This window comes from Phocoena phocoena, chromosome 19 (genome assembly GCF_963924675.1).
Source record: "Phocoena phocoena chromosome 19, mPhoPho1.1, whole genome shotgun sequence".
Classification (NCBI taxonomy): domain Eukaryota; kingdom Metazoa; phylum Chordata; class Mammalia; order Artiodactyla; family Phocoenidae; genus Phocoena; species Phocoena phocoena.
This window is the reverse complement of record NC_089237.1, coordinates 23,312,365-23,333,120: the sequence shown is the minus strand read 5'-3', so window position 1 is coordinate 23,333,120 and position 20,756 is coordinate 23,312,365. Positions and strand designations below refer to the sequence as shown.

Here is a 20,756-nt window from a genome sequence, read left to right as displayed (position 1 = left end):
ACGTGAGTGATGTCTCAGGACCAGACACCAATTCACTTCGCCTCAGGGGAGGGGGCTCTTTTATTCTGGTTTCTGGCACCAGGATCAAGATGCTGGAGAAAGGGGGAGACCTCAAACGGTGGCAGAGGGTTTTTATTCCTCCTGCTATCTCATTATCGGCTGAAATTCATCTCAAACACCTTTGCACTGCAGCAGGTTACAGAAACTTTGCATGGAAGTATTATAGGTGCTCCCCCAACCCCCGGAGGTTGAAATGGTGAGACCAGACTTCAGCACCCAAACATACACAAGCCCTTGTTCTTGGTGGGGGTGAGTGAAGTCACGTGGCTGAGAAGCAACAGGGAGAGCACAGGTAGGAACTCACTGGCAGGAACGGCGTCTGGGGTGGGGCAAGCCGGGGGGCAGATTGTGAAAGCTGAACCTGTTAGAAGAGCACATCATCTTAAACAAGTGGAGAAAAACGCCGAAGAGTGAAACTTATTTGCGGGGGAAAAAAAGAGAAAAGTTTGGGGAATTAAAACACTCCAGCGGTCACTGGAAAATGTCTCCCTCTTAAAATTTTTTTTTTTTGGTTTTTTTGTGTTTTTTTTTTTTTAATTTTTTGGAAAGTATTTTTAAGGTAATATTTTTCTTTTCCTTTGGAAAAAGAAATCTTTTTCCCCCCCTAATCTAAGCAAGTGGAGTTGCCACTACCTAATTTATCTCTATTGTCTTGCTAAGAGGTAGATAAAACAAAAGTGAAATGGGGCTTCTATGAGGAGGTCCATTAGAGGGTGGGGAGGGGCTGGGATCGCCCAGTGGAACTCCCCGACTACAAAGACTCCTGAGTGACCAGAGGACCAGGCCCTCGGACTCTCAGGATAAGGGGTCCTGCACCACCTGTCCTTCTAGAGCCAACCGTCCCTGTGAAGACTGGGATGGGGTACAGAGGAGGTGGAACATCTCCAAGAAACCCTGTTGAAGAGGTCTTAGCTCCAGCTTCCCCAGGCTTCCTGGCTTTGGGGCTGAGTGGCGGGTTCCAGGCTGAGCCCCACATCTCACCTCCAGGCAGCCCCCTCCGCGGGAAGAGAGGAGGCAAGTCCTCTCCTCACCCTCTGGTCCAATAAGATACAGCAGGTGAGGGAGGGACAGGCTGAGGGGAACAAGATGAAGCATAGGACCCCGGGGGCAAGGAAGGCAGAAAGGGAGGCCTAATGGCCAGTCCTCCCAACCCAACCGATGAGTATCTAGCAGGCATGCCTGTTCCTCAAGGACAAACCTTTTGCGGCACACGCCTCAGCTCACTCCTCCTGACTGGGATCCAAACCCTCACTCACGGGTCCCAGCCCTTGGTTCTAATCTCGCTGTGAGGATTGAGGTAGTTAATCCGTTTATACTCCTAGCGTCCACCACCTGTGGTTACTCAGAGCACATGCCCCGAGGAGCTTCCTGCTGTTTCATTTAAGGAAAAAAATTCTTTCTTTCGTCTTGTCCATCCAGATTCAACCAGACTAAGGCACCAGTAATGGTGCCATCAGACTGTGCCCCCAAGGAGTTGCACAGGGCCGAGGGTCAGGGTTGGGGCTCCCGCCCTCACCCTCTAAATCCACCTTCGGTCATGAGGCCCCCTCCCTGTTCTGTACCCCGACAGAGAAGCCTTATGTATCCAAAGGAAAGAAACTGAAGTTTTTAGCTGGTGTTCCTCTAAGTCTGAACACAAGAGAAAAGTCCTGCATCTAAATCACCAAGAGTTTGGAGAGGAAATGGCTTTATGTCCCCTGGCACTGAGGATTCTTCTATCTTCCTGCAGCTACGGTGGCAGGCTGTGCTGTTTTCCTCCTACCAGTTTTCAACAAATAGGCAAAAGTTGGCAGGGTTTGAACGTCAAAAGCCACTAGGATCTCCCCACCAACACTTCAGGGGGGAAAGGGGACTCCCCACCCCTGAGCCAGGAGGAGGAGGGAAGGCTGGACTGGAGGCAGACGCTCGGGCAGTCCCTCTGGGGCTCTGTGAGGTAGTTACGTAGTACTGCTGTTCCCAGTTTGGCAGAGGGTATGTCTGGGGTGGGAGGAGGGGAAGGCACCCTTGAGAGATAACTGAGGCCCCTCCTCGTTGCCAGTCTGCCAGGCCTGAAGAGAACTCGCAGTGCTGCCTCTGCAGTGGGGTCAGGGGACAGAGCACAGCCCCACTCGGAGGAGCCCCGAACTTCCCCTCCTTCTCCAAAGTGCAACCAGGAGCCATCGGACCCCCTTCTCAGCTCCCTGCCCCTTGGCACGTACCGCCCCCAATCCCCCAGGAGCCTCAGAAGGGAAGGGACGGGTCTTTAAGCCCACGCTGTGTCCGGGAGCCCTCCCCCACTCAGACAGCCCAGGTCTATGTCAAAAGATGGTTATTGCTTTGATTCAGAAATGGCGTCTCTCAGCCTCTGTCTGTCTGTCTTTGGCACAGAGGAAAACGGACACACAGAACCAACTGGAGTGTTCCCCTCCAGTGTTCTCTGGGTTTTACACAGGGTCTTTTCTGCCAATCCTGAGGCATGACTTAACAGCCCCCAACCGCCCCCCAGAAGTGGAGAGCTCAGGGTAAAGGGAAAAAGGCTGAGAAGGACCAGGTGAAGGGGAGGAAAGAGACGGTGATGAAACTCCCTGTCCCTAAAAACAGCTCTCTCCTCCCCAGACCCCTCCCTAAGAGCCAAGTCCACAACCCAAACTGCAAAAGGCAAGCAGACCCTCGAGGGGATTCAAGCCATTGGGTGTCACTGTCAGATGCAGCTTCAAAGTCAGGGAATCAAACCATTTTGGTTTTTTTACGTGTTCCACAGAATTAAACAATATATCCCAAAGTGATGGTCCTTTCTTCAAAATATATATGTAGCTCACACACATATCAGAGCACAGAAGCTGTTTTTTTTACAAGTCGTTTTTCTCAAATCAACCAAACCTCCCAAGTGCGTTTCACGTTGTTATCTCACCGAGGATGGGGAAATGGAGGTGATGTGCAGGCGGGCGTGAGGTGCCCAAAGCCCTCGTCTATGGGTCAAAGGCAGACCCACCAAGACAGGCCTTTTATCCTGCTAAACCTTAACCACCAAACCATATTCCTTTGCTTTCTGGTAGCGTAACTTCCACCATTTTCCTGCTGGGCGAGTATCAGCCGTGCCTAATCCAAGTCAAGTTTGACAGTCCCTTGCCACACTCCTGGTCTCTTCTGGGAGCTGAATCAGCGAAAGGGAAAGGAAGTGGGCTTCAGGTGTGAAGGGAGCCGGATCCCAAGGAAACTGAACACTGCAACAATCACATTTCAGGTACTGTGGGGATTTTATTCCGACGGTAGTTTGAACCAGATATCAAAGCATGCTTGCTGCTGGAAATTCACCTTACATCACTAAATGGCCGACGTCTGAACGTTATCTGCTTCATTTTGGAATAAAGCGTATAGAGCCAGAAAGAGAAGTTGGGAGACCCTTTTTTTGTGGTTTGGACAGGTGGGAAGCTTAATTATACTGGCCTGATATCATCCCTAAATGCTTTCCTGCCTCCTCCTCTTTGGGGTAGACAGTTCTGGGGGCTATAAAGGAATGTCATGGGGAGAAAGTGACAAGACACAAATGAGGCAGGAACCTGTCCGCAGTCACATTCCCGGATCCCCTGCCCCTCCTTGCCACCCACCACCCTAAATCAAGAATTTGGTACGTTTGGGTCCACAGTTAAAGAGTCCATCAGATCAATCGAAAGAAGAGGGGGAGACAGAGGGGGCAGTTAACTGTTTGCCCCTTGGTCTGTTGATAAAAGACCGAGAATAGCAAGACGGGATTGAAATGAAATAACAAGAACAAAAAGTGAAAAGCACTGCAACGACAAATCAGGTGGACCTCTCTGAGGGCGAGAGGATGGCTTTGTCTCTTCCACTAATGGAATCTTGGCTCCCATATTTTTAGACAGAGAAGTATAGATTTTTTAAAGGGTATCTTTTTTTAGTTATTATTTCTCTCCTCGATAAAACGGAGGCAATATTTTTAAATATCTCAACAGCACCACTGGTGGGAAAAACCGACTGGGGTGCCCTTTAACCAAAGCGGGGAGGGGAGACCACAGGCCGGCCGTTGGAGGGGCTGTTGTTTCGCCCTTGGGGCCACAGCTCTGCTGGGCCTGTTAATCTCATCAGGCAGGATTTTCCTGGGAGAGGCTGGTGGCTTAGGAGATCAGAGCCTGGCCCGGGGCTCTCTCACACGCATGGGCCTTCCCCCACTCGGCCCAGCCTCCGTCCAAGGGGCAGCTCCAGCCGCCTTTCCCACAGGGCCTGTTCTCCATAGAGAGTTCCTAAAGGGTTACACTGGCTCATGTTGTAAGAAATTATGAAACATAACTTTCTCGTTTTTTTTTTCTTTTCATTAAAAAAATAAAATATTCAAGACTATCAGCTTCTCTTTTGCTTCTTTTCTTTTTTATATAAAATATCAGCAAGCCGCAAAGAAAAAAAAAAGATTAAAAAAAAAGAGGTGGGGGAACAAAGAGGAAAGTAATTGCTGAGGTAACTTCATACCTTGAGGTAGTTTACTTCGCGCACAGCATTACCTGACTGACTCCGCCCACATGTCAAGGTTGTCTGGTTGTTACTGTCGTTGTTGCAATGTCGGAAGGAGGGGAGTCCAGAGCATGGGCTCTTCCACATGCGGGAGGCCTTCCTCCCTTCCCAGCACACTTGATAGCATTGTCCAAGGTAGCTAAAGTGCACCACCTGGCTAACATGCACTGACAATCAGTACATCTGGAGGGGAGGCCTAACCTCATTTAACTGATGGCTGATAGTCTTCCACAAGGGCTGAACTGAAAACGGGATCTTGCTGAGCCTGGAAAATTAATAAATTAAGCTTGTTTACCCCTTTGTGCATAACGTTGCTGGTATTTTGAATTTTGTTTTTTTAGGCACACATAACGTCATGCCAACGACTCGTGGAGGCAGAAGCCATCAGTTCAATATGCCTCTAGGATAAAAACAGAAGCCATCAGTTCAATATGCCTCTAGGATAGAAAGAGAAGCAAATTTTCTCTCCAATTTACCGAACAGTCATAAAAGATGCCAAATGATGGACTTCAGCTTTATCAGGAGCCTAGGGTCGGGTTCCACGTCCCACCACCACCAAGGGAACAGTGCCGTGGGGGGGAGTGCCCCGCAACCCCTGCTTCTGGGAACCAGCCCTTATGGGAGCACGTGGGCTGGCGTGAGGGCACAGTGGCAGCCTTTGGGGCCACTCAAGTCCTCCATGGAACTGAGACTTTATCAAGGGGCGTTAGTGTCCCCTTCCCAGTGCTCGTATCCAATCATTAAAATAGACTTTAAAAAAATATAAAATCTGCCTGAGAATGATAGGAATCAGGGACAGTACAGTGGTCAGCCCCTATCCCGCTGAGCAGTCAGTACCACCCATGTGCACCTGGACATGACGTGGGACTTACTTACATGGTTAGAGGGACATGAACGGGGCGGGAATCCTAGTGGGGAAGCCCCAACAGAGCGGGAAATTTGAACTGTGCCAATTTTTCAAGGTGGTGATCTGGAATCAATCAGCCACAGGGCACTCCTTTTAAACGTGGATTACTGTATAGTTCCATCACCTTTCTCCCCATTTCTCCCCCATTCTTTATTCCTTGCCATTCCTACTGGCTGGTTAGGAAGGGATTGGAATTAATCTACAGATGCCAATGTGTCTTCTCCCTTCGAGTCAATAACGTAAGCAAAGCAATGGATTGGTTCTCACTTTTGCCGGTAGCAGAAAGGTAACATAACCAGCGTGAATATACAAAAAGGCTATGTCAGGGCACAAGAACAGAGGTATTTTAATCAATAAATCAAGTAGAAGGTTGGAAGGATCTTAGGGTCAAGAAGTAAACCATCCTTTGAGGTTGATTAAAACACCCCTCTGCGTGTTTTAAAAGCCTGAAGGAAATTTTATTTCTCTTCCCACTGGGGTCTGACCCACCCTCTCGGTGGGACCTAGAGAACTTAAACAATCCACGTTTAAAAGCACCCTGAGCTAGAATGTCCACGGTGACACCCTCAGGGGTGGGCAGTGTTGGGCCAATTGGTTGGGTGTTTAGGGCTGAGAGATCAGGGTTCCTCACTGGAACAACTTCCTCAAGCAAGTGGGCAAACCTGATCTACATCCCGGCCCAAGTGTCCCTGATTCCCGCTCATTCTCAGGCCTGCTGGGGAGAACGTGCTCTCGGTTTCGGCCTGTTGTCCTTGAGCCGACGTGATGGGAAGGGGCCGGTCACTTCCTCCGGGCCTGGGCCTGGTTACTCTGTCCCTTTTGGTGCAGCTGTTTGACTTGGGCCAAGATGTCTCGTATCTTCCGCTGAGCCATCTGCAGATAGAACAAGTGAGAGTGAGGGTCTCCGAAGGCAAGGAGTTATAGCCTTACGTGCGGAGAGAAGCCATCGGGGTCTGGACACCAGCGGCAACCACAGGTCATGTTGGACTTGTGAGAAAGGTAAGAGAAGACAGGATTAGAGTGACCGTAAGTTTCTTTGCCTCCGAGCAGACCCTGAGCACCCACTGGATTCATACAGAGGAAGGGAGGATAAAAGTAGTATAAACTCATTCATCAGAATTTACAACGTGACCAAGTTGACACATGTTACTGAACTCAAGGGGGAACTCCCAGAGTTTCCAGGAGCATGTGTTGTCAGAAGGTCAAAAAGCAGGAGACCTCGTCACCAAACACAACTCCACTACACATGTAAACATCCCAGGAAAGGGGATGAACTGGGATAACCAAAAGGTAGTGAAAGAAGCTCCACTGTGAAAACGGACAAAACACCGAAGGACTGGTATCTTTACTCTTTCCTTCTGAGAAGTGTCTTCCCTGTGAACAACGTTTTATAAGGGAAATCAACTGCAGAATGCGATTCTCTTGACAGAAATTTACCAGGATGTCTCCTTTCCATAAACTGAGTGCTTGATTTCTTGGTTAAAGTTGGCCTAGGTTGGGGAAAGAATGTGGAGTCAATATTTATACATTAATTCTTACTCTGTCAGCCCTGTGCTTGACGTTTTACATAGTTTTTCACTGAGTTCTCATTTTAACCAATGAAAAATGTCACCACTTTGGTATTTAATGCACCCTGGCTCTCTGCATCCCTGGATATATCATTTAAATCTCACATTCCTCACTTGTACGATGAGGGTTACATGAGTTAATAGAGACCACACAGAATAATGCTTGGTGTAGCAGCAGAACCCGTAAACCTTAAATATGTCTGTGGCTATTAATGGCTCCCAAAGGGCTGTCAGAGAAAGTCGTCACGCTACGCTGGGGCCTGGGTTCCCGTCTTGCCCTTGATTGAGTGAGCAGCCTCAGGTGGGCCCCAAGCCTGATGTGACATGCTCATCTTCTGTGAGTGGAAGGGACTGTATCCAGTAGTCTCCACACCCCTTCTAGCTCCAACACTAAGGGGTTTTAGGAAAACCCCACTAGCTTCCAATCATCCTATAATTTGAACCTGATACCCGCCCTCCTTTCTAGACTCTGGGGTCAGTCCCAATGCTGGGCACTGCTGACTGGCTTTACTGGAAGCAGTGCAGGGACAGATGGTGAGTTCCAGGAAGAGAACAGGAGGGTGGAAGAACTGGAAGCAAGGATGGAGCAGTGGTTCTGGCAAAGGTGAAGGAACTGCACTGCAAATGGGCAACCCAGGATGTTATTCCATGAACAAGGCTGGGTGGTGGATAAGACCCATTTCTCTCCTTATCCAGTGCAAAAGAGAAGGACTAAGGTTAGACGACAGGGAAGGCTATTAACATATAACATAATACACCATAGTTATTATATAATGTAGACTATCTATGAAAACGGTCAAATCACTGTCCCTACAGCCTTCAGAGGGAATAAAACATCTACACCTCACACCCTTACACCTGGAAGGAAAGAATGACCCAGCCCACAGGCGGGCAGAGTGCACGGGATTTGTCGAGGTCATGCTCCTGGAGCCCTGCCGCCCTCCCGTGACGGGGGAGTGACATACGTACCTGGCTGGCATAGAAATGCCCGATGATCTTGACGATGACCTGGTCGTTCTCATCAGGAGTCTGGTCTCTTGGCACCACCACCTCAGCTGCTGTCAAATTTTGCAGCTCATTCACCTGGGGGCAGGGGCAGGGAGGACAGGTCAGAGAGGAGCTCAGGGTGCTGTCCATGTCAAACACGGATGGGACTGGAGGCTCAAGCGCTTGGTCACTAGCAGGTAGAAACTGGAGGAGTCAGGAGCTGGGCGTGGGAAGTGGAATCAAGTAAACGGGCAAATTGGGAGTACCCAGGCTGAGCCGGGCGGAGGAGCTGGGGGCCAGGGAAGAGCTGTTGGGTTTGGGGACTAATGTCCAGAGCTTTCAACCTGACCCTCACGGCTCACCGTTTTGCCACCTTTGCCAATGACCCGGCCAGCTGCCGACGCTGGCACCCGGATGTGGGTCTCCAGCTTTACTTCCTCCTTGGGACCAAAGAAGTTCTCCTCCTTGAGTTTTCCATAAATTCTTCCCTGAGCCTGAGAAGAGGAGGTCATTGTTGTGTCAGCGGGCCACATGTATATGACGAAAGGGAAGCTCCCCAAGCCCCACCCCTTCCTCCTCTGGCCCACAGGCCCACGCCCACTCGGGGTGGGTCACCATCTAGGCCAGGTGATACGAAAGGTGCACAGGACTGACCTGCTCACTTGTAACACTGGGGAGCCCAGGCAGAGTGACTGAGTATGAGTACGTAGCTCCCCAGAGGAACACAGCACCTAAGCTACAAACCAGACCTATGGGGTCTGGGATGCTTGCGTGGACTTGGACAAGCTGTGGCTGGCAAGTCAAGGCCCTGAGTGGCAGCTGGTGGAAGTCACCCACTCAGAGGGCAGGCTCTTGGTCACTCCACAGAGTCTAGAGAGCTGTCCCCGCTCTCCATCCCTCCCTAGGTCAGAATAAGCTATTAGCTCTTTGACTGTCTGCCCAGAAGTTCGAGAACCTCGGCACGTCATAGGGACATAAAGGAGAGGAGGGCCTTCCTTAGTCACTAAGGCAGAGGGCGAGGAAGAAGCCCTCAGACTGCCTTCTTTCCCACGTGCCTATTCACTCTCAGGAAGCAAAGAGGGAAAGCAACAGAGTTCCCGCTTGATGTCAATCTGAAAGCAGCCTTGCAGCCCTGTGTTTTGCAGGGAAGCTTAAAAACATGACGCAGATTTGCACTCCCATCCAAACTCGATTCCTCTGGGTCCTACTTGGAAAAACAATAAAGATCGGAACCTTGAATTGGGCCTCTGGGGGTCCAGTGATGATGACCATACGAAGTTTGGAGTCCGGAGTTTCAGGAGGAGCAATCTACAAAGCAAACGCCCGTCAGAGAGGTGCCCTCTACCTCCACCGCCTCCAGACCTCTACCACCACCCTGCTTCCGCTGCCCACCTGTGATGGCCAGGGGAGGGGAGAACAGAGACCCCGAACCCCAAGTCTCTTGCGCCTGCGCCAGAATCCATGAGGACGTGGGTGCGTTCGTTTCTTGACGTTTTCTAAGTAGGGGCACCCCGCCCACACCCCATCTCCCCCACTCCCCAGCAGGTTTCAGCAGAGTCCTGCCAAGAGGGAGGGGCACAGAAATGTAACAAAACATCTGTTCACTGTGACAGGTTCTCCATGGCCAGGGAAGGTGGAAAGACGGCTAACATTTACTGAGCAACCACTGTGCACCAGGCACTGAGCCAGGGGCTTTGGCTGCGTTGCTTCAGGGCATCATCATCCCTACTGTACTGACGAGGAATCGAAGGCTCAGGACCTACAGCTCAGAAGCTGCGATCTGAACCCGGTCGGTCTCGTCTGAACTGAAGTTCTCTTCTGTGCTACAATACCACCTCCTCCCTTAGCCTGAAAGCCCAGGAGCCTGGAAGGCATCCCACGGAGGACTAAGCGAGGTCAGAAGCAAAGCAACTGCCTAACACTAGGCAGATGGGGTGTCTGAGAACAAAAGCAGAGGGTGACGGGAGCAGAGCACTCTCCCACTCCGGGAACTGGAAGGAGACAGAGCAGCTCACCTTGATGGAGGCACTGGCAAAACGGGAGAGCTGTTTGATGTGCTGCCCCTTCTTGCCGATGATGGCGCCCACGGCCTGGGCAGGAATGAACACCTGCACCATCTCCTGCTCTGGAGCCTGCTGCCAAGACAGGACATGTTATTAACGCAGGTCAACGGACACAGCCCGGAAGCCCTCCGTGGCCCTGCCCTGCGTCCTCGAGGAGGGAAGGGTGCAGGCACCCAGCGGCCACCCTGGGCTACATGCTCTGTAGCTCTTTGTAGCAGGGACAAAGGGAAGAAGCTGGGCAAGACAAAGAGGAAGAGTGCTGCCAGCATCTGAGGCTGCCGTGCACAGGGCTGGTGCTCCGGAGGGTTGGCGCCAGTGGCTGGGAGCCCTTCCCTCTCCCCGCAAATCCCCAAGCGTCAGGCTGCCACAAAGAGTTGGACCCTGCAGCCGCATGGTCCCCTGTAATAAGACCCTGCACCTACCATAAAGGAGCTGTAGGGGGCAGCTCCAGTGACGCTGCTGGGAGGTGGTGGGACTGCACTGGAGGAGGCTGGAAAAAGGCCTACAGCAGCCAAGTTCAGGCCGGGGATGAGGTGAGACTGCAGCTGGGGAAGGAAGGTGAAGAGAGAGAGGTCGGCTCATTCTGACAGTACCTGGTGGCCCTCGTACGTGGCCCTGGCTGGACAAGAGGGTGAGTGGGCCTCCACAGAGGAATGACGTGCTTTTGCCCCAAACCTGCCTGCCCTTCTGGCTTTTACACACACTCACATGTACACCGAGGGTTCTCGCTGGACTAAGAACCGGCAGCTCTGAGGAGAAGGCCCAGCGTTAGACCCTCAGACGTCCTTCCTCTCTAGTGGTTTACAGCGCTCTGACAGAGACATACGTCGGACTCAGCCGATGACAAGGAAGAGGAGACACATCTCTGACTTTCGGGACTCACCTTTTTGGTCACGTGTCCCACATCCTCACTCCCCTTTAAAAACCAGATGAAAATTATGGATCCTCTCCCCACTCAAGTGCACGTAAACACAAACTTTACAGGAGGGTCACAGACCTCAAAGCCCAAGACCGGACTCCCACGTGCACCCCAGGAATCAAATGAAGAATCCCTATTAATTTAATTTAAAAAGGATTCTGATGAATCGAGGTCCAAAAAGCAAAGTAAAAGCTCCAAGGCCCGGGCTTCCCTGGTGGCGCAGTGGTTGAGAGTCCGCCTGCCGACGCAGGAGACGCGGGTTCGTGCCCCGGTCCGGGAAGATCCCACGTGCCGCGGAGCGGCTGGGCCCGTGAGCCATGGCCGCTGAGCCTGCGCTCCGCAACGGGAGAGGCCGCAACAGGGAGAGGCCCGCGTACCGCAGAGGCCCCCCAGCCTGTGAGTGCCCACCCCACTGGGGACCCACTTCTGCCATGGCTCAGGCTCACAGAAGGGCAAGCAGAGGCACCCGACACTCACACTCATGGCAGCCACGTCATTCTCATAGGCTTCCCGAACTTTCTTCATGATCTCCTGCTCGGCCCGGCAGCAGTTCTCGATGGCGCCCTTCACAGTGATGGTCCTCTCGGGGTTATAGAGGGTGAGGTCCTGTAGCCTGGGGCGGGGAGCAGAGCAGTGTCAACCTTCCACACAGGTCCTGGCTGGGGCCGAGACACAACGATGCCATTTCTGCAGGCTGTTTAGTTTTGGGCAAATAGCTCTCTGCTTCTGGCCTTCGGTCTGTAACCGGGGCAAGGATTCCCCACAGGGAGGTGAGGATACTCAGAGCAGACTGGTAGAGCAAGGAGGATGCTCGTAACTGGAAGCTGGTCCCCAATGGTGCCAAGCAATCCATTTCCTGTGCCCGTAGGAACAGAGCAGTTACTTTGCCCACGGGTAAGTCTCTGACAACATCAAGAGGCACAGTGCTCACGGAGTTGCCAGTCCAGCTGCATGACTTTGGTTCCGCCCCGCAGTGAGGCAAACCACCACGCACAGCACGTGCTCGGGGCTCAGAAAAGGATCTGGGTCTGTCCACATCCCATGGCCTGGCAAATGCTCCCGAAACCCCAAAGCCCTGGCTCCTGGCCACAGGTTCTCTCCTCCAGATGCAGAGCAAGAGAGAGAGGACGTGGCAGCAAAGGACTGAAGAGGCAGCAGGCTAACAGCAGCCCACAGCGGTGACGGGCGCTATAATAAACGCTCCAGCCCTTACGGATAAACGCTCTTTACCGCTGCTTTGATTCTTCTTCTTCAACAAGCAGAAACTGTTTCCAACTTAAGGGGCAGATATTAAGGCTCAGCAATGAGATACTGCCACGCCAGGTGCCCAGGCATCCCACTCGTAAAGGGAAATGAGAGAGCGCCTTACGAAGAGATGGTGATTTTCGTCTCTGTGTCCTGCTCCACCTTCTTCAGGTTGCGCCCCTCCTTGCCAATGAGACGCCCCACGAAATTATTATGGGCCAGGATCTTCAGGGGAACCTCGTCAGCCCTTGGGAAGAAGCGAGGGACAAGAGCTTCTTAGATGGTGGGCCACCGCAGACAAGGGGTTTCCAAGGTAAACCCCAAGACAAAATTACATTTTCAAAGAAAACCAGCAGATCAGTGGTTGTTTAGGGAGAGAAATGGGAAGCAGGGATGGGTGGCCAAGGGCACACGGTCAATAAGGGCGATGGGTATGTTCCTCATCCTAACTGTGGTGATGGTTTTATAGATGGAAAGAAGCGAACTATAGGACAGCGTGTTCATTATGATGCTATTTGTGCTAAAATACACGCACATACATACATGCGCACACACCTGTGAGGGCACAGCATTGCTAAGATATACAAGGCGTTCTTTACATGGAGGATTCATTTTCTCAGCTTTTATCCTTTCGTACCATTTCTCTGTCTCCTATTGGTCTCTATTATTGCTTTTAAAAAGTCTGCGTTAGGGCTTCCCTGGTGGCTCAGTGGTTCAGAGTCCGCCAGCCGATGCAGGGGACACGGGTTCGTGCCCCGGTCCGGGAAGATCCCACATGCCGCGGAGCGGCTGGGCCCGTGAGCCATGGCCGCTGAGCCTGTGCGTCCGGAGCCCGTGCTCCACAACGGGAGAGGCAACAGCAGCGAGAGGCCCGTGTACCGCACAAAAAAAAAAAAGTCTGTGTTATAGTCGAGGAGGTGGCAGTCCCCATGTGCCCAGAAGCTGAAGCCTTACGTTTTGGTGTCCTTTGCCTCCTTGTGCATAATCTCCAAGATCATTTTACAGGCAGAGGAGCAGCCCTCGGGGGTCGAGTGCACGCTGATGGCCTTCTCGGCAGCACCTGCGTTCTCCTTCCTGTGCACGTCGATCCTGAGGGCCACAAGTACACGGACGGTTAGCTAACCCTCAGCCGAAGCTATAGTCCGGCTCCTTTTGGAACGAGGCCAAGTGCAGAGTTGAAATGGGCAGAGAAAAGGGCCAGCCTGTTGCTATGGTTTCTGTCTCAGTCAGGAGGTGGTGGCTGAGAATGGTGGCATCTATCATGGGAATACAGGGTTGGGGGATCAACAGCCCTCAGCTCTGAAGCTGCATTTCCCCTTGAATTCTGGATTTCCCCCTTGAAACAACTATAAAGAGAAGGCACGCTGTCCCAAGTTAAAAGTAAATAATAAAAGGATGCATTACGAACAAGGACACAACGTGACCTGTTCTCTTTCCACAGAACACACAACGATCAGCTATAAAGATCAGCGACGATGGGTGGCTGTGGTGGAATGGGAGACGGGTCAGAACTGTGACCTCTTACTAAGGTCCCTGACGGGCCCCATCCTGCTGCCGCCAATAAGCAGTGCTGAAATCACAGAGCACTAAGGAGTGGCCACCTTACCAAGACTAGGTTTGCTCGATGAGACTTTCTACAAGAAATAAACCCTTCTTACTAACAAAAGTGTGTGGCCCAGCCACTGCCGCCAAATGGCACCCCCCCAGGCTTATTCCACCTCCCCAACATTTCCTAAGAGGTAAAGTTGAGTCGAGGCCCCTCAGCGTGCTTCCAGGAGAGGCTTCGCCCCCTGGGCACCCACCACTGTTCCCTGGCCCCACCTCCCCTTCCCCTGCAGCCAAGACTCACTTGGACTGGGTCTGTTTTGTGATGTTGCGGATGGTGGCACCCTCCTTGCCGATGATGGCGCCCACGTACTGGGTGGGCACAAGGAGCCGCAGGGGGATGTCCACTTGCTGTTGCTTGGCTGGGGCTCCCGCTGCCACAGGAGAGCCCTGGCGGGGCTGACCCCGAGAGCCAAAGCCTCCTCGGCGCCCATTCTCGGGACCCTGTGCTATCTGCTCATCAGGAATGTAGGAGACCTTCAAGGCGTGGTTCTCCAGCTGGTGGCCGTTCAGCTTCATGATGGCTCTGAGGACAGAGGCAGAATCTACTGGTCACTCCAATCCATGGCCAATCACACCAAATGCCCTCCGGGTGTAAAGCACTCAGCTGGGTTACAACGTGGAACATGCCAGAAGAAAGGGAGACGACCACCTGCGCACCACTCCCACCTCCACCTTAGAGAGGCTTCCAGTCTAAATAGCGTAAGACATCAAGTAAGGTATTAGAACACAAATACGTTATCTCCACTGAATTTTGAAACTGGCTTGTGAATTTCGACCAGAGCTACCTATCACATAGGATTCACAGGAGAATCACATGTGATTCGCGACACGTGAATAATAAAAAAAACATGCTAGAACATGTTTGTTTGTTGTGTCCCCTTTTGAGAGTGATACTGTCCATGTTTAAGCAAACTCCATGGAAACAGAAGAGGTGGAGACAGAATGGCTTGCAGGAGTTTAAGGCTGTCTGGAATGTCTGAAAAACAGGACTGATGAACACTGAAGGGAGGGGGCAAGCACCATGCATTCCCAAGGCTGATGCTGGTTAGAAACGTTAACAAGGCAACAATACGTAGTGGGAAGTAAGCAAGTGTTGACCTAAAGCCAGGTTAAGGCCCACAGATCAGCCACAGGGACCTCCAGAAAATTCTGAGTCCAGCAGGCATCTAAAAGAAAACTGAATGGTTTGAGAAAGTGGGTGGGTTTTACACTAGGTTGGAGGAAACAAATATGATAGAGGCAACATGCTGAAGGGACAAGAAAGCCATCAAAAGCAAAACGGCCTATAATTGAGCATAAATGAGTACACAAAGTATACAAGTCTGTCAGTACCAGTGGGTGGAGAAGTGTGACTCAACCAAACAGGCTAAGGAGCCAGAAATTGTGGGTGTGATGCGACTCAAGGAAATCCCTGAGATAAAATGTCTGCCTCTGCCACATCATAACAAATCCTTTAGGTCTTTGTTCCTCCTCATCACCACTAGATGGCGCCATCAACACAGCAAAGGACCCCATGGGCTCTCCCGCAACTAGAGACCTATTAGAGACCTATTAAAAGCCGTATCTTGTCCTAAAGAGGATGTCCCACCTTCCCCGGGAGATCTTTGGGTCCCTCCCTTCAAAGTATTTGCTATCAATCCTGGTGAGGTTTCTGAACCTTTGAGATTCCTGAACCAAAAGACAAGAGTCTGGATTTGGTTTTGCCACAAAATCAGAGGCTAGGTGCAGACTCGTGCCCACCTGGACCCCAGCCCTGCCCAAGCAGGGGCACCTGGCTCCCACCACTCACAAAGACCCTCCTTTGCCCCACTTTTGGGTCCACTCACTGCCTGGTCTGTTCGCGGTTGGAATAGGTGACATTCACCACTGCTGTCTCACTCTCGGTGTTCACTGGGGAAGCAAAACAGAGGTCAAGGTTAGAGCAGCGAGATCTGGAGATGGCACCAATGATGTAAACGTTGTAGAAAGCTCAGCTTTGATGGTTACGCGATCAAGAAGGAAATACTTGAACGATGAAGCCTTTCCCCTATAGACCATGTTCACCACAACTCCTGGAATATTCAAATTAGACTTTACATGCCTTCCTTTGATTCCCCCACCAGCCCTCAAGAGAGACAGGAATACACAAGGGTGTACAGTCAACATATTCAGCAGTTATGCAGCAGGGAGAAAAGACACGCACACGCATGCACACACACACACACACACACACACTCCTAGTGTTTTAAACTAGCTAAAAATCACACACCTAGTGAGACTGGACCAAGAAATGGTCTGCAAGGACATGGCTGAAGAGATTTGGGGAAACACCCAAAGCCGTTTTAGAGTATCCTCAAGGATATACTGATAAAATGTAGGTGCGTCATGACCTAGCTGAATGAGCTGACAAGAGTGGCTGCCATGGAGCCTGGGGGGAAGGATTTGGGAGCGGACCTGGGTCGGACATTAGAATTCCAGGCGATCTGGGCACATACTCTTCTCCCTTTGGGGACTGATAAAATTAACCGCTTATGCCTCGTCCTGTGATTATGGGTCGCCTAGGCCTGCTTAGCCCCTGGCATGGAGGACTTGGATCAAAAAAATCAAGCCGCCGCCCGATGACACTGAAGGCACTTAGCCACAAAACTGCAATGCAGACCACTCTCAGCCCTTCTGACCTCAGCGGTACAGCTCTCCCACCTCAGTGGAGAGGAATATTCTGAAAGAATAATCTACCAGAGACCTCCCTGGTGGCTCAGTGGTTGAGAATCTGCCTGCCGATGCAGGGGACACGGGTTCGAGCCCTGGTCCGGGAAGATCCCACATGCCGCGGAGCAGCTAAGCCCGTGCGCCACAACTACTGAGCCTGAGCTCTAGAGCCCATGAGCCACAACTACTGAGCCCCACGTGCCACAACTACTGAAGCCCGCGCACCTAGATCCCGTGCTCTGCCACAAGAGAAGCCACTGCAGTGAGAAGCCCGCGCACCGCACCGAAGAGTAGCCCCCGCTCGCCACAACTAGAGAAAGCCCACACGCAGCAACAAAGACCCAACGCAGCCATAAACAAACAAATAAATGTAAAAGACACTGAGACAAAGGACTATTACACAGCCATAAAAAAGAATGAAATTCTGCCATTTGCAGGAACGTGGATGGACCTAGAGAACACTATGCTTAGTGAAATATCAAAGAAAGATACCTATATGGGGAATCTAAGAAATCCAAATGAATGTATGTGCAAAACAGACACTCAGACAGAAGGCAAACTAGCGGTTACCCAAGAGGAAGGGGGAGAACCTTAAGGTTCTTAAGGTAGGGGGGTATGGGATTGATTGACAGATACAAACTACTATGTATAAAATTAGACAAGTGATGGGAATTCCCCGGCGGTCCAGTGGTAGGGACTCTGTGCTTTCACTGCCATTGGCCCAGGTTGGATCCCTGGTCAGGGAACTAAGATCTCACAAACCGCGCAGTGTGGCCAAAAAACTTTTTAAATAAAATAGACAAGTGACAAAAATGTATTGCACAGGGAATTACAGACGTTGTCTTGCAATGACTCTGAACAGAGTACCATCTTTAAAAATACTGAATCACTATGCTGTACAACTGAAACTAATACATTATAAACCAACTATACTTCAATTAAAAAATAATAATAAAGTCATTCTCTCCCTGAAAAAAAGTAAAAGGGTGGACAGAGAGGACTTTTCTTAGAAAGTGGCATCTGATGGGACTTCCCTGGTGGCGCAGTGGTTAAGAATCCACCTGCCAAGGCAGGGGATACGGGTTCGAGCCCTGGTCCGGGAAGATCCCACGTGCCGCGAAGCAACCAAGCCCGTGCGTCACAGCTACTGAGCCTGCGCTCTAGAGCCCGCGAGCCACAACTACCGAGTCCGCGTGCCACAACTACTGAAGCTCACGTGCCTAGAGCCTGTGCTCTGCAACAAGAGAAACCACTGCAATGAGAAGCCTGCGCACCGCAACGAAGAGTAGCCCCCGCTTGCCGCAACTAGAGAAAGCCCGTGCGCAGCAACGAAGACCCAATGCAGCCAAAAATTAATTAACTAAACAGTGGCATCTGAGCAGACTAGAAGACTTAATTTTTACAAAATCAACCACTTCCCATTCTGTTCTCTCCAGGTAGCAGGTATTGCCCCCAGATTCGGTGTGTTATAGCTCCCTGGTGAGCCTCTTAACCAGCGGTGACTCCTGTTGGGCGCCCCCAGTGAGGCTCTCCAATGTGCTCCCAAGCCATTGCTGTCTCTTTGTCCAGGAGTAACTCAGTCATCAGTCTAAGCTGTAAGCAGGACTGGGTGATGGTTATCAGCGCTTCCAGCTGTGTCCTGGCGTTTATGATAAAAGGCAAGCTTCGGGGTCAGCAGGAGAGAACCTGTCTGATTGATTCAGCACTTCATACCTTTATGCAGGCAAGTATTTTAATCATTTATAATGATTTACAGCTTGCCCCTTTCCACAAAGAATTTGGAGATGAATACTTAAGTCTTGTCTAGGTTTCTTAAAGGTCTGCAAACTCAAACTATTTTGTCTACCTAATGACCAAGCTCTGCTTTATGTCCAACCCAAATCACTCCAAATTTTATTTTAGCTTATTTTCTCTGAAAATAATTTATAACCTTAAGCAATAAATTCAAAATTCGTACAAAACGTCTTATCATCTAGAATTCTTTTTTATTATTTCTCCTTCTTGAAAGAGAAGAAGTAATAAAAAGAACTTAAATAATAATAAAAATAAGTTCTTCTGCACTCTTGAAAGATTTTGCCTGCCCACCATCAATATGTACAAAAATCCTGTTATTTTTTTTTAATTGACCAAAGACATGTAGCTCACAATCAGAGGTTCTACCAAAAAAAAAAAAAAAAAAGACAACCCATTGATTACTCCAGACAAAACAAAGAATTGTGAAGCTTTTAAAGTAAAAGGGCTACAGATTTGCTCAAGCCGCGTGCACAGTTTCCATTCTTAATCTATTCCTAAAATCTTGGGACGTCTATTGCTACCTTGGTTGACCCCAGGAGCCTGGGGACCCCGTGCTTGGAATGAGTGACTGTTGAGTCTCTCATTAAACAGAGGAGAAACCTGTCCCGGAGAAGCAGCAGAGCTGAAGCTGGAACTCCATATCCCAGCCCCCACCCCAGCGTACCTCCCTCCACACCTTTGGCCGTCTCTGCCCCTCTTCCTCACCCACGCCCCCGCCCCCAACTCCAACACCCACCCCTACCCCACCGCCCCGCTCCTCTGACCACTCTTACCTTGCTCGCAGTTCTCCACTGTCCCATACTGAGCCAGCAAGCTGTCCAGTACCTGGGAGCAGGGAGAAGGGAATACGGCTGCTCTGGGCATCCCAGGAAATCACAAAGCATCACTGGACACTCCTCACCCCAAAGCACCGGGGTACAGGCAGAGCCTTTGGTGGGGATTGAGTACGTCACCTGCTCAGTCTGCCCTTTCTCAGGTACTAATGCTGACGGCAATCCGTCGGGGTGTCTTCGCAGAATGTACTTGAGCTCAAAAAGGCATGTAAGGGCCTTTTTGGAAGCAGACCTGTGCCACCTGAGTCCCTAGCTGATCCTCTGTCATCACTAAGTTTGGGGTTCAGAGGATACCCTTCCCACCTCCCTAAAGCCTCTCACGGTAGGGACTGCCCAAAGGACTAATACTGGAAGTCTTAGGTTAAGGATGCGATCCAACCAGCCTCCCCTCAGCACCAGCTTCTCTGGCCTAGCCCCAAACCCCCAGGACACCTCCCAGTCATCTCTGCCAACTCAGGCTGACCCAGACTTCTTTCCCAGTGCCACTGAGAGTTTCCCCCAATCACTTACTTCCCATCGAAGCTGGGGTGGAATATTTCGGATCTGTATTTTTCGACTCCTGAAATTAGAGAGAACAGCATCAGTGACAGCTCTGGACACTTTAGGCGCCTGTGACCTTTTGCATTTTTCAGTCCTGTTCCAGTCTATCTTCCTAAACTTCTGCTCAACATCAAAGACTTAAGAGTCTGAGAACGATAACCTTTGGGAATGGAGATTTATTTCGCTTCGTTTCAGAAAGCAAAATAGAGTGCTACCACAGATAGGAAAGCGAAAATCAGATGCCCTAAGCACTGGGATAACACAGTTTCCCGCCCCCCCATACCAGTCACATCTGCTTTGTTTCTCTCTCTTAGGTTCTCCTCACCAGTTCTCTTACTCAGCAACCATCTACTACCACCCACTGTGTTTCAGGATCTAGGAATACCGAGCTAGCTATGTGAATTATTACACGAATCATTAACCTGATACCTTTTCAATCGGTGTCTACTCCAAGCTGGACTTTGTTCTGCATGCTGGGGACACAACGATAAGCCAAACAGACAAAGTACCTGGCCTCAAGGTGCTCACAATTTATTAGGGGAAACATATATGCAAACAAATTACAGCAGGTAAGTGGCAGCAGCTCTGCTCTTTCTTGGTACAGACACGGATTTAAACCTGTGCTCCACTTAACAGCACTGATCTTTAAAAGGTTATTTAACTTCTTTGAGGCTCAATTTTCTCCTTTGTAAAACAGGGATAATACCTATTCACAGGGAGGTATAAAGTAATGTCAGATAATATTATCAGGAGCTTAGCAAAGGGCTTGGAGTAAGTACTTAAAATGTAATAACAGACACATGTGTGGACGCTAAGGAGGAGTAATTAACACACACACGACCCAGCATTATGACCACCCCCTTCCCTCCTCCCAGTTTACTATGGTTTCTCCTTTCCATCTTTCCAATACCTCTTAGAAATGTAATTTTCCCTGAGGAAGGCTTTCAGGTTCAAGGTTGACTCCCACGGTGATTAACTGCTCACCACCCAAATCAATGCCCTAATCCCTGGGCTTAAAACATTTCAACTGACTTGATCTGC

The 20,756-nt window shown here is 50.6% G+C and overlaps 1 protein-coding gene across 2 annotated transcripts in view; it reads right to left on the bottom strand.

The window, feature by feature from the left end:
* Positions 1-5,904: 5,904 nt before the first annotated feature.
* IGF2BP1 (insulin like growth factor 2 mRNA binding protein 1) overlaps positions 5,905-20,756 on the bottom strand; it is a 38,201-nt gene continuing 23,349 nt past the window's right edge. Inside the window, exons 3-15 of one of the 2 annotated variants that reach the window (XM_065896504.1) lie at positions 19,686-19,734; positions 19,116-19,167; positions 15,687-15,750; positions 14,102-14,383; positions 13,207-13,341; positions 12,377-12,499; positions 11,485-11,620; positions 10,511-10,633; positions 10,041-10,160; positions 9,259-9,333; positions 8,388-8,519; positions 8,008-8,121; positions 5,905-6,343 (exon numbers count right to left, since the gene is read on the bottom strand). In XM_065896504.1, the coding sequence (XP_065752576.1) occupies positions 6,251-6,343; positions 8,008-8,121; positions 8,388-8,519; positions 9,259-9,333; positions 10,041-10,160; positions 10,511-10,633; positions 11,485-11,620; positions 12,377-12,499; positions 13,207-13,341; positions 14,102-14,383; positions 15,687-15,750; positions 19,116-19,167; positions 19,686-19,734 (1,498 nt within the window). In that variant the 3' untranslated portion in view covers positions 5,905-6,250. The remainder of the gene's footprint in view (positions 6,344-8,007; positions 8,122-8,387; positions 8,520-9,258; positions 9,334-10,040; positions 10,161-10,510; positions 10,634-11,484; positions 11,621-12,376; positions 12,500-13,206; positions 13,342-14,101; positions 14,384-15,686; positions 15,751-19,115; positions 19,168-19,685; positions 19,735-20,756) is intronic. The other variant, XM_065896506.1, reaches the window with a different exon arrangement.